This window comes from Phragmites australis, chromosome 5 (assembly GCF_958298935.1).
Source record: "Phragmites australis chromosome 5, lpPhrAust1.1, whole genome shotgun sequence".
In the NCBI taxonomy this organism is placed as follows: domain Eukaryota; kingdom Viridiplantae; phylum Streptophyta; class Magnoliopsida; order Poales; family Poaceae; genus Phragmites; species Phragmites australis.
In genome coordinates this window covers 9,222,231-9,235,607 of record NC_084925.1, presented here as the reverse complement: position 1 = coordinate 9,235,607, position 13,377 = coordinate 9,222,231, and the positions used below count along the sequence as shown (strand labels likewise).

Here is a 13,377-nt window from a genome sequence, read left to right as displayed (position 1 = left end):
TCACCTTGCTGATACAGGTACTGGGGACACAGGGGATGAAGCATCAAAAATGTCTTCTCTGCTAGTTGCATCATAGCGTGAAGTGGTTTCTGTGTACATTGCGCCTTCCAAGACCTTCACGACCTGCGACATGGCTGGTCGTTTACTGCAGTCACGCTGCAAGCACCAGACAGCAAGCTTGATTACTTCTGTCATTTCTGATCCATGTAAATGGATATCTTCATCCTGATTGCCCACTATATCTAGAACTTGCCCAACCTTGATTTTCTCTTGAAGTATATTAATTAGATTATTGCTCCCTTCAGGCTGATTGTTGTCCAGGTTTTTCCTTCTGCTTACTATTTCCAGCACAACAACACCAAAGCTGTAAATATCAGCCTTCTCAGTAATTGTTGATGTCAACCACTCCGGTGCTAGGTAACCCCTTGTTCCTCTGATTTTGGTCATCACATGGCTTTGATCCCTATCTATCAGCTTTGCTAAACCAAAGTCAGAGATCTTTGCGTTGAACTTGTCATCAAGGAGGATATTTCCAGGCTTGATATCAAGGTGAGCGATCTTTTGTCGGCATTCTTCATGAAGATAGGCCAAACCCTTTGCAATGTCTAGGATAATTTTGTATCGAGTTACCCAACTGAGGGAACCACTTTGGTTTTTACTGAAGATCCATTTATCTAGAGACCCGTTGCTAATATGCTCATAAACAAGGAGCCTGTGGAATTTGTCAGAGCAGTACCCAATCAATCTGACAAGATTGATATGATGGATGCTACCAATGGTGATGACTTCGGCCATGAATTCTTCCTTTCCATGGCCAATGTCACGCAAGCATTTGACGGCAATTTTGACATTTCCAAGTTTCCCCTCGTACACTGGTCCGAATCCTCCTTGTCCCAGCTTTTTGCTGAAGTTATTGGTTGCTTCTCGCAGCTGTTTGTAGGAGAACCGTGTAGGGATCCCAGCCACTCCTTTAAATGGATCGTCCTCTTCCATCCTCCTTGATATTGTTCTTCTGATGATGAGAATGAGTAGGCAGATGACTGCAACCAGAACAGGAACACCGACATGGTAAGCTGTTGTATCTATTTTCTTACTTGATGGCAATGGTAACATCTGCACCTTGACGTACGCAGATAATTTATATCCAACCACTTCTGGCTGGTAATTCATGAGTGAGAAAATCTTTGGCGTCAGATAGCAGGAGCCATTAGAAACATTTTGATGCCGGAAAAAAACCGCCTTGCATGAACAGGCCTGCAAGCATGCCTCCTTGCAACTTTCTTCGTCTGTAGTCAGATTGTATGCAAAATTGAAGTACGTGACATTTGGGAGTGGCAGAAGCTGATGATATTGGATCAAGTCACAGGACAGAGGAGTTGCTAGGGAGCATCCCAGGTTAGGCTGCCGGTCATCCAACTGATGGAAAAGGTCATCATCAGAATTTCCACTTGGGCAGCTACATTGTCCTTGTGAACAGATTCCATACTGACCACATACAGTAGGGTATGCACATTCATCAGGATACACATGCAAAACATCAGCCAGAGATTTCCACAAAATACCGTCCCATCGATAAACTCTCAGGTGCCCATCATCATCGAGGCTAATGAATTGTGCTGAAGATGGCAAAGGCAGCGAGATATCGAATAACTTGATATTTGTGCTGTTGAAGCTAGCAAATGCTGAGAGGCTCCCTTGTAAGAAGGATATATAAGTGGTGCAATTCTTCGCTTCACCAGAGGATATGTTCATCTTTGATCGAACTATTGCATCACTAATATTAAACATTTTCTGGTAATAAAGTTGTGGAGGATCTGCATCGATGAAAGCATACAGGCCATTGTCGAGCATAGTGAGGTAGAACTGACCTTGAGTCCTGTTTGTTACCAAGGAAGTGGAAGTAAGCCTCTTCCCTTGCCACAGTGACTGCCCAATAAGGAGTGTATCAGTTGGGTGCTCAAATGATTCCCACACCGTCTTCCCCATCACATTGAAGAGAATCAGATTCCCTGTCTCAGCAAGATTCATACCAACAACTGGGCTGCCTGATGTGTTTGTGGACCACACCAGTGAACCATCGAAATCTCGGAGTATGAGATTGCCATCCTTGGTAAGCTGCACTGATGCATTCTCCTTCACTGGATGGTATCTGTTGGCTGTCCACACAACCCTTGGCCTGGCTGTGGCATTGAAGGCAGGGTTGTTTGGATCACCAATGGAGATAAAGAAGACTGCAAAGAGGAAGACATTGCAGGGAGCAGTGCAGATGAAGCCGCAGGCGAAGGATGGACCAAACCAGGCAGGGTTCTGCCTGACAAGAATGGCTCTGATCGTGGAACCATCATTGTAGGTTGCATTGTAAGGGGTGGTGGCATTGTTGTTGGTCCAAAGAGAAGGAAGGTTGGCAATGGGGCTAGGGTAATCAATGGACCAAGCTTGGGATGAGGGAATTGATAGCATGAAGAGGAGGAGCAAGCTTTCAACCCCAGGCATGGCTGATTTCTGAGTTCGTGGACTGGAGATGGAGATCTCTGCAGATTGTGTGATCTTTTGGTCTGGACAATGGAAGCTTGGAGAGGTAACCTCAGAGATAGAGGGAGACAAGGAGTTTAAAGCTTGTCTGGAGGGAAAATTCGGTAAAAGACAGGTGGCCGTGTATCAGGTTAAAGAATTGGACAAGTGGAGGAGTGGAGACTTAGTGGTATTCAAGTCCTGTTAAAGCAAACATAAAGTACACTGGAAACAAAATTCTGATGGCTGCTGATTTCAGCATTCTGACGACGTAGTTCATGGCAATGTGCCAATGCCAACTCCCTCGGTCCTTGTTATGCATCCAATTAGTGAAGTGTTATCAGTAAATCATGAAATTTGATATCTGCAAACCAAACTGTCCTTTGAGCTGAGTACATGTGCAACTGAGATGGTGAGGCCTATCATTCATGGGGAAGAAACTGGGGTCCAGGAATCAGCCATGCTTGGATTAGATAGTTTAGACTTATCCCGGTCAATTAGAAGTTGTCATGTAGAGCACTACCTCTCAATGAACTAAAGAAGTCATGTAGAGCACTCATGCAAGTTTAACCTCCTCACCGACATAAGTTTTTTGATTAATTTGGACCCATGCTTGTCATCCTGCTGAGTGTTGACATATCTTATGATGATCTAGTATATTAACCTAGAACCTGCATAGGTTAACAAGAAATTGGGTCTGCAAAGATCTACCACAAGCAATGTTATTTGGTCATCGTACCCCTGGTTCTCTGTCTCCACTTTGGAGTTTCCTTAATGGAGATTAAATGTTTTTTTTTTTGGTGCTTCGTGAAGCATTTGATTACTTGTGATGGAAAAAAGGAAATCTTTTGAGCAAACTTTGACCTGAAAGCTCATATTGCCCGTGTCATGACTGGATTGGTTGGATCGACTGCAAACAAAAATAATATCTTTTTCTATTCTCACTTTCCATGAGAACAAGTGAAACATGCAACCCACTTTTACTGAAATTTTTGTTTTCGCAGTTGTGGTTGAATGTTTTCTAAAATCTGTCAAGAAAGTTGTGACATCGATGAAGGCGGGGACAGATAGGGCTGTCAAAAAGGCTCGAAACTCACGAGAGTTCAACTCGTTCTATGCTCGAGTTCAACTCATTCTATGCTCGATTCGAGCTCAGCTCGATCTCAAAACAAGCCAAACTTGCGCCTGTGTTAAGGCTCGTGAGTCTCACGAGTTTGAGCTCGATAAAGCTCAAGTTAATGAGTATTGCGATTTTTATTTAAGTTTACTACTCTACCAAGTTTATACGGCATTAATTTTTCTTATGTATCTGCAAGACTCAAGGAGACATTGCAAGGACTGGAAGGGAGTGATCATCCTCAAGCCTACTTAAGTGACCACGTCACAAAAATCAATCAAGGCGGCAAGATCTAGTCGAGGTTTCTTCCGTTACCGAGCTTAGGTGAGCCTACTCGAGCTTGACTCGAGCCGACCTCGAGCCCATCCCCAAGCTCGGCCACCATTGTAGGCTCGCTCGAGCTCAGCTTGATGTTTTATCGACCTCGAGTCTAATAGGGCAAGCTCGCTCGAGCTCGGCTCATTGACAGCCCTCTGGACAGAGACCATACCAGAACCAGCTTTCTGGTATGAACGTAAGCGTAGACATGTATCATCAAATATTCTTCGAGAGAGCAACGGCTTTTCAGTGTGAATTGCATTTCGAGTAATCTCGGTGGTAACGAAAGCCATTCAAGCGCTTGTGCCTAGATATAATGATATCTAGTAGTTTTTAAACATGTATGCTGCATGGAAATTTCATACTAGTTTTTAAACATGTATGCTGCTTGGAAATTTCATTCTTTTTTCCTTCCAGGAGATGGATTCTATTTTAACCATGGACCTGTCATTTCGGTGTCTCAGCTCTCAACTTCAGTTGCTGCTCGGGGCGATTTCGAATTTCGACACCATGAAAGGTGGTTTTGGGCCCCACAGGTTAGTGATTTGAACTCATGCGAATGGAACAGTTGTAAATCTCCTCTGATACGTATCTTGCAGTTCCATGGTCGAGCTGCTCCTGCACATCACATCAGCTTCAAGGAAATCACACACCCAGTTTCTTCAGCCAAACGCAAGTCCAGCTCACAAGTCACGACCCAACAAGAATGATCAACTGGAAACCTTGGCCGCATGGCATCCACATGTTCCAGGTGTGGACAAGTCTGACAAACTTGTAGACCTGGCCTGGTTGAAATTCTGACGCATCGAAGAATCGTGTGGTGTGAAAGCGAGATATGGCGGGAGAGAATGGACAGCCTTTCTCGGTTTTCAGGCAGAAAGTTGCAGAGGATACACGTTTCGTTTGGAAATAAGGTAGCCGGGAAGACCATAACTAACTACTGGTTGTCATTTGCAAAACGTGAGCATGATGCAAAGGCCTACATGAATCTTCTTAGGTAAAACTCAAGCAAGAGAAATGTTGCAACACATTTTTTTCCTGATAAGAAAGATTGGATATTGATTCATCCATCCCAGAAATCTGGGAAGATTCTCTGAACTTGTTGAATGGCTCCTAGTTATAAACTACATGTTTTGCTTTTGGGGTGAAAGTAAAAGTACCAGTTTGCTTGTTATCTTCCTGCAGATGCTTACCAAGCACACCACAAGAACTCAGGTACGCACTTGCATCCAAAATGTTCCAGCTAACAGAACCTGAAGGTACGCAAGCCCCAGTTTATTTTTTTCCATTTCCGAAGGAAAAACATTAGAGAATCTTTTGCAGGGCCCATAATCTTATTCCGCCTAATCAGGATGTTTTTCCAGAATAAGTGTGCAATCTTTGCATCATGATTTGATCCACCTGTCTGGTTGTTGCAACATGCAAACAGACAAGTATCTCAAATGGGTGTAGGCGAATCTCCATCAGGGAGCACAATATTCCACAAGGTTTCTCATGAAGAACACTCACATCTGGGTGGAGAAAGATTGGGCCATGTGAAATAAATAGTCCTGATACCAATGGTAATGTGTGATCCTAATTAGGCACAATATTCCGTCAGATGTCTCCTTCACATTTTGCTTACCTGCAGCAGTTCTTGTTGGAGGCGCCTCACTTCTGTAGGTCATGGCAAGCACTCTCACCACTGAAACTTTTGTGCTACTCCCATAGATAAACATCTTTACAAAATTTTAGTATTACAGGGAAGGGTCATATCCAGTTATGGCTGATGGCAGCAATTTGTTGCCTGATCTTCAAGGGGTAAGGTCTTCTGTATTGATGCTCAGCTCCTCTTCAGTGGATCAACTTTTTTTTGTGCTCAAGTCTTATCCACAGTTAAGTCCAGATTGTCTTGAACACATATTTACAGCACTCCTACAGAATCTTCAAATATTACCTCTCTGGACTCTGTAGGAGATTCTGATTCTGGTCAGAGCTCAATTCTTTTGAAAAAAGGTTGTCTTCAGTCGAAAAAACATCTTCAAGAACCAAGACATTCTGCATTTTCTGGTATGTTCTCCAAATTGGCATTTATTCCCTCTCCTATGCTAGAACCAGCACCAGTTCTTTTTTTTTTTAATTCAAAAGCAAGACATGTAAATGTTCAAGTTGCATCAGTGAAAAATGATATATCATTTCCTTCCAATGTTGCCTCAGAGTAAACTACTAACTATGAGAACAGTTTACAGCAAGCAGCAAACATATTTGGTGTTTTTAAAATTGAAACCAATAAATAAATAATTTCCAACCTTGCCAAGGAAACATCAAGCTGGAATTCTACTTGTAAATCTCTATATCTGCACAGTTATTCACAATCACATACACACAGGCACATCTGACATTAAAAGTATTGATTCCTTTGGATTAAATTTGTATACCTTCGTTTGAGCATGAAATGAAAGAATTTTGGGGACAAAACTCACCAAATGTAACAAATATGTGGGATCCGAAATGGAAACCTTTTCCACCTAGGGCACAGGCACTGAAATTGACATGGGGTTCGACAACTCCCCACTGCCAAAGCTCGCAGCGCGTCTCAATGTGTTGTTCCCTACCAATGGACGATCAACCACTGTCAAGGAACTCCCTAGTGTCATTGCTGATGGCATTTGGCTCCTCTGACATATCTTGACGATCAAACTCGCTTTCTTCCTGGCACGCTTTGTTCCAGTGAGTGTTATGTTCTGTATTACCGTGTTCAACCCTGGTATCATTGCCACTCGCTGTGCCAACGTTGACCCACCTCGACGGCATATCTCGTATAAAGCTGACACTGCATTCTCCTTGCCCTTTGGAGTTCCCCGCCTCATCAACCCAACAAGGCTAGTGATCACAGTTTCAGAGCTCCCAACAAGATGCACGATGGAAGGCTGCTTCATCAGCAGAGCCAGAGCGCCAGCAGCTTCCTCCGACACAGTGTCATTCCTCAGTGACTCAATTAAAGCCAGTGCTGCACATGACTCAAGCATCCGACTGGAGCTTTCTGGATGAGTTGAGAGGTTGAAAAGCGCCATCACTGCATCCTTCTTCCCCCTTGGCGTCCCTTTGGTCAGCATACAGGCCAGCTCCTCCACAGCCCCTGGCTCATTCATAATCATCTTCTTGTAATCATGGACCACGGATAAACTGAAGAGTGTTGCTGCAGCATTCTCCTTGGCCTCTGTAGTCCACCCATTCTTCAACACACTGACGATAAGCCGCAAGCAACCATCTTGTTCTATAATTTGTGTCTTGTTTGGCTCATAGATCGATAGATTGAGAAGAGCCGTCACTGCATTCTCCTGCTCCATCCAATCCGACGACAACAGCAACTTACAGAGCAATGGGATTGCACCCAACTCAGCGATGAATGCCCGGTTTTGCTTCCCAGACTTTGCCAGCAACCGGATTTCCCTAGCAGCGACCAGCTTTGTGCTATCCGACCCCTCCTCCAGCATCCTAACCAAAATCCTTGCTGTGGCTTTATTCGCCTCAATTGCTGCCATGCTGCTGGACGATGCAGCAACGCATTCCATCATCCCCACGTTGTTCTCCGGCGAATCATACTGGAAGCCGTGCACCCTGCACCACTGCGAAATCAAGCTGCGGAGTGCGTGGTTCGGCATGAGCTGGTTGTCGGCGAGGGCCTGCCCAGAGCTGGGGCAGGTGGAATGTCCCTCCTCGATCCACTGTATGATCGACGGCCGGTCATACGTCTGCCCGGTGGACACCACCACAGGGTCGCACATCAAATCCAAAGAAATCGGGCACGAGAACTCCTTGGGCGCAGAGAAGGAGGTGTCGTCGCTGCAGCTCCACGAGAGCAGCCGCTGCCTGTTGCCCGCCGACGGCCAAACACGCGGCGCCTTTGTGTTGCCGGGGTCGAACAGGGAGAAGAGGCAGTACCGGAGCAAAGCAACGATGCCGCCGACGAGGGGGAGGTCCGTGTCCTCTTCTTGGCTCAAGATTTGTTCCTCCAGGTACTCGATTTCGGCGCGGCAAGAAGCGGCGTCCGAGATGCCGATGTGGGCGAGGAGGGATTGGAACTTGGAGGGGTCGGACGGCTGGCCGAGCTCGAATTGGCGGAGGGCGGCCAGGAGACGGTCGCGGAGAGCAGCCTCGGCGTGGTCGTGGTATTGACCGGGCGCGCGTCGGCGGCAGCGGGCGCGAAGGAGGTCGAGGTGCTCGACCGCGTCCCTAGAGAGGCGGAGCGAGGCGGCGGGGAGGACGTCGAGGACGACGGCGAGCTCGGCGTCGAGGTCACGGAAGGAGGCGGCGAGGTGGGGCCCCCGTAGAACCGCCCAAGCGCAGCCGGCGGAGGCGACGTAGGAGACGAGCAGGTCGGCGCGGAAGAGCACGACGTAGAGTTCGCGGAAGCAGATGTTGGCGGAGTCGGAGAAGGCGGCCTCGCCCTCGTCGAGGAGGAGGAGCGAGTCAAGGAGCGCGGAGAGCAGCGCGAGCCTCCGCATGAACGCGTCGAGGTTCCTCCGCTGCGACAGCGGCCGCGGGGCACCCAACATGGACGCCGCGAGCGACGCCAGCGCACGGAGCAGCGGCGCGCCCGCGAGCCCCGTGGGCGCGAAGAACGCGCCGGCCAGCGGTGGCCTCCGCCGCCGGGGCGGCGGGTGCCGGAGCAGGAAATCCACCGGTGACGAGGCCGAAGCGGCCATGGCCAAGAACCACGGAACCCCCTCCTCCCTCACTCGGAAAAAAAAAATCCCTTCGATCGATGGGGCGATTAGGTGTGGGCGTTAGGTTAGGTGGAGACGTCGACGACGCGGAAATGGTCGCGCTCGCGCAACCGCTGCCCGCGTTGCGTCGCGCCAGCCCGCTGGGGCTGGGCTTGGCGTGGGAAGAAGTGGCCGCGAGAGGGGCGGAGAAGGCGAGGAGGAGGAGGGGGAAGAGGAGGAGAGTGGGAGACCGACCACGGCTTCGTCTTCTAGAGAAGGTGCGTGGGGCCCACGGCGGCGGGCTCCCGGAGCCAGCCGCTGACATGTCAACTTCCTTCGCTTCGGACATTACGCTTCGGCTTTCATTGGGATTCACGGTTTTTTTTTATTTCTTTTCTTTACCGAAATTCTTGAAGCCGATTATTTCTGACTCTAATTTTTTTTAAGTTGAAGCTGCAGGAAGTATTTGGTTAAATTATATTAATCTTATTTTAAATTTAAAATAGATATTTAAATTATACTCTGACTTATTTTAAGTCATAAGAGTATATTATTATCATATAAATTTCAAATCTTATATAAATCTCAAGGCTTGAGCTTCACCAAATAGCTCCGTATGAGCCTTGAGCTCTTACTGTGAAAAAAAATCATACTAATATTATTTAGGAATTGAAGAATTGTGTCTTGCCTTTGTAATTAGTGGAGAGGAATAATTTTTCCAGACAATATCTTTGGTAGCCGGTGTTGTCTTTGGAGGATATCTGATGATCGTAAGAGGTTTTGAGCCTTTAAGGGACTATAATTTTTTTTTTCAAAACAGATTTTTCGAGTAGCCAATGTGCTCTTTGGATATATTGTATGATCATAATGGGTTTTGAAAATTTCTTCGTTACAGGTTTCTGCTGTGGTCTACACTTCCATTGGACATAGCAAGTAAAGCTCAAAGTCACATATTAATTTTAGGCCATGTCTAAAAAGAAAGATGCTCCTTAGACTCCACACTTAGGAAAAAATACGTGTTTGTGAAAAAAGTTCATGCACTTTGTTCTTGTTGGATTTATTCTTGATATGTGTTTTGTTCTTGTGCCACCATGGTTACCTGGACTGGTTGCAAATTACTGTGGTCTTAATTTTCAAATAACTGTTATTGTTGACTTTATTGTTCAAATTTTGACCCTTGATTTTCCCAAAGGATATATACGCAAATAGTCATGATTTTACAACATTCTAAAAGTACCTTTGACAAGAAATCTAACGGTAACAATCTCATTTTACCTTATTAAGTATTTAAAAATATATATTAGTAGCCAAGGTAATAGTGCCAATTATTTAAAAATAGATGTAGTATATGGAAACTTAGACCCTTTTGCTTTTCATTGTGAAACAGGAACATCCCTAATTTTTTTTCCCTTGCAGGTGTATTCCACTTGAACAGGGGTGAATTCGTCAAATCACATGTGCTTTAAAAAATCATGAATAGCACTGCTATAGCCTGTGGTACAGTCGGTGTAGGCATTCAAAAAGATGGAATTGTACGGAGGCGTGCCTTGCTTTTGGACCCACAATGAAAGTCAACGTCTCGAGTCTGGCACGCAGATCAAACGCGGCGTCAGCCGTCAGGCGCCGCCTACCTCACCAAGCCTATGCAACAATGCTATACTATGTATCTATACTTCTATGAACTAAAAGAATTATGATAGATTCACATTATTTTTACTGTTTATTTTAGTTGACTAAATAATTATTGTGTAAAAGTAGATCTTATTTTTCTTTATAAAAATACTTTTAACCTTCCTATTTATAAATAAGGAATTAATAGTGATGGTACTCTCTTTTTAACAACCAGATGTGTGTTTTTAAAGTCCGATATATAAATCTCTCTTATGTTATGTTATATTCTTTTACTTATTTAGGTTGTTATATATTAAATTGATTTTACGTGGGTAAAATATATATGTGGTTGCTAAGTTCTACCGGATCCCAAAAATGGGGAGGTAATTTTTTTACTTTATCTCGATTAAAGTTGCAAATACTGATTAAAAAAAGAAAATTAAAAGAGGAAACCTCTGCCGATAATAGACTCGCATTTTTGTCAAGTTTCTAGTTATTAAGTGCACTGCCAAAAAGTTGTGGCTAGCTACAATCTTTTGCATAGTGAGTATGTACACGACAGGCATAAATTAAGGCGTGTTTGGAATCTTTGCTGCGGCTTATTTTGCCATGCTAGATAAGTCTTGATGTGTTTGGATCACTTTGCCGCCGTCTCGTTGCCTGTGCTCGCCTTGCCAGCGTGAGAGAGCAAAAATCGCTCTCCGGCGCTGGCAAGGCTTTGCCTTGCCGAGCGAGCCGAGGCGAGGCGAGTGGGCAACGGATCCAAACGGCCCCTAAAGTGAACGGCTGAAAGCAAGAGTTTTTTTATTTTTTTATTTTTTTTAGTTAAAATTTAAATAAATAAATTACGGGGGAAAATATTTACAGAACTAGGCGCCCACAGCCCCACCTCCTGAGAGGGCGGTAGGCCTACCCGCCCCCTCAGAGGGCGGCAAGAGGGGCTAACCGCCCTCTCAGGGGGCAGTTAGCCCTAGCCGCCCTCTCAGAGGGCGGTTAGGGCCAATTTTTCCTGTAAAATTATTTTTTTTCATTTTATTCTCTAAAAATGTATTATTTTTATAATTAAAGAAATTAAAAAGGAAGGGGTCTAAGAAAATTAAGAAATTAAATTTAGAGTAGGTTATGTAATAACGGGAGAAAAAAATCAATAATTAGTAGTTGCAGCATTTTACGTGGGTATTGGGTGGGAACGAGGACAAACATAGTATTGAACACATGGTGAAAACATATCAATACACTGTAACCGCGACGATACGATGAGGAAACAAAGGTGGCATGTACGTTTCGCAATAAGACCTACTTATTAGTGCGCCGATCCTAATCATAACATGTCTTAGGGAAGGAACGTATGTCGGGTTACATTAGGTACTCTCTACTACGTGCATCTAGGATACTTTCCCTTTCGGAAGGCATCGGGACCTGCCGCCTTAGCACGGCGGGCTCTCTCCTGCTTCCTTTCCCTCTCAGCTTCTCGAGCCTGAGCCACGGTACGATCGTGGGCCACCTTCCTCATACGCTCTTCTTCCTCCCGCTGGAGGCGAAGCTCCTCTTGCTGTTGTTCGTACTCGCGACGTGCGTAGGCTTCCCTTCTCCACCTCATGTTCATGTCGACCCACAGCTTCTGTAAGTCATTTTGCTCATTGTCGAGCCACTGAATAAAATCACAGAGCGGTGGAGGGGACTGAACAAATAGAACAAGATGAGCGGTTAGTAAAAGAGGGTGCGTAATCGGAAGAGATGAGGCGGATATCTGTTACCATACCGGTCGATAACCAGTTGTTGCATGACGAGGCTTGTCATACTCGTAGTTGGCACACATGAAGAAGCGCAGTCCATAGGTGTATGAGATGTCCTGCGACTCACGGAGCTTACAAATGTCACCACAGAAGTACATTGGTGGTTCGAGACCTTCAGGTATGGTAGTCTCCCAATGTTTCTTTGGTGGGCTCGATGGAGCTGAGGAAGACATTGGACTTGAGAGATATGAGAAACGAGCGATGCTTCACCGTAAGGAGGTTCGGATATTTATAGTTGGGGGAGGCAGGAGCATTGGATTCGGTCTTGAAGAAAGGAGTGAGGGCATGGGCATAGCTGCTGGGAGGAGCATCGGATTCCATCTTGAAGAATGGGAAAGTTTTGTCGTTGCCCATGGTTAGAGATTCCATGTTTATTGGTACCCGTGTTATCATTTACTGATTGGAAAAAGCTAGGTAGTATTGTCATATCTTGTTTAAAGCCTGCTGTAGGAGGCATGTGTTGTCAAGTCATGGTTAAAGTTTAGTGCTGTGGTCACTTCTTCATTGAACATGTCTGAATATGGAATGCATTTACGAAATGCTAAGTCGACCATACAAAGTGAACGTGTCTTAACATATAGGAGTACATCACGAAGTGAATATGCATATGTTAGTTATATTATTGTAGGATCCACTTCTTCGTTGACCCTCGTGCATCGGATAAGAACTCAGGCACGTAGGGGGGTGCGTCCGCCTTTCGCTCCACCGGTCCAAATCGCTGATGCATGTCGTTGATCCAGTCATCCTGCATATCGATGACCCCAACAGCCGCTCCCGCGCAAGTAAGGCCTAAGAGGTAGGACACGTCCTGTAGGGTCAGGGTCATCTCTCCGCACGGTAGGTGGAACGTATGTGTCTCCGGCCTCCAACGGTCGACCAGTGCTGCTATCAGCGACCGATCGAAGTAGAAACGACAGGCTGCAATCTCGGGGTTCTCCGTCGATCGGGCCTCGACCAACCGGCAAAGCAGTAGGAGTCCGGCCGCTGCCAACCTATAAGTATTGCAGTACATCAATAATATGTAACAACAGCAGTGATATGACAATTTCGTATCAAATTTTGTTAGTACCTGTGGGTCCATCGCTCGTCTACCGTCAGCAGCTCTCCGGGGCCTCGTGGGCAAAACACACCTAGCTCCGTCTGGTGCTCGGCGGATAAGAAGCTGCGATGCTTCTTATCCACAGCAGGGTCTAAAAGCTCCGGGGTTGAAGGGTGAGCCATCACTGCATTTGAAAGGCATGTACATTAATACATTGATAAATAAATACAACAACAATATACTTTCAATGCAAATTAACTATATGCGAAATTAACTATATGCGAAATTAGCACATAT

At 45.5% G+C, this 13,377-nt stretch overlaps 2 protein-coding genes across 2 annotated transcripts; both read right to left on the bottom strand.

Annotated features, from left to right (window-relative positions):
• Positions 1-3,567, bottom strand: LOC133918701 (G-type lectin S-receptor-like serine/threonine-protein kinase SD2-5). The gene has a single exon (XM_062362711.1). The coding sequence runs from the start codon at positions 2,491-2,493 to the stop codon at positions 1-3; it is 2,493 nt and encodes an 830-aa protein (XP_062218695.1). The 5' UTR covers positions 2,494-3,567.
• Positions 3,568-6,321: 2,754 nt separating this feature from the next.
• Positions 6,322-8,888, bottom strand: LOC133918700 (U-box domain-containing protein 4-like). The gene has a single exon (XM_062362710.1). It carries the CDS (start codon positions 8,632-8,634, stop codon positions 6,454-6,456), a length of 2,181 nt encoding a protein of 726 aa, XP_062218694.1. The 5' UTR covers positions 8,635-8,888; the 3' UTR covers positions 6,322-6,453.
• Positions 8,889-13,377: the final 4,489 nt, after the last annotated feature.

Bases quoted from the DNA above. Each gene is read 5' to 3' on its own strand.
- LOC133918700 (XM_062362710.1), bottom strand. From the start codon at position 8,634: ATGGCCGCTTCGGCCTCGTCACCGGTGGATTTCCTGCTCCGGCACCCG.
- LOC133918701 (XM_062362711.1), bottom strand. From the start codon at position 2,493: ATGCCTGGGGTTGAAAGCTTGCTCCTCCTCTTCATGCTATCAATTCCC.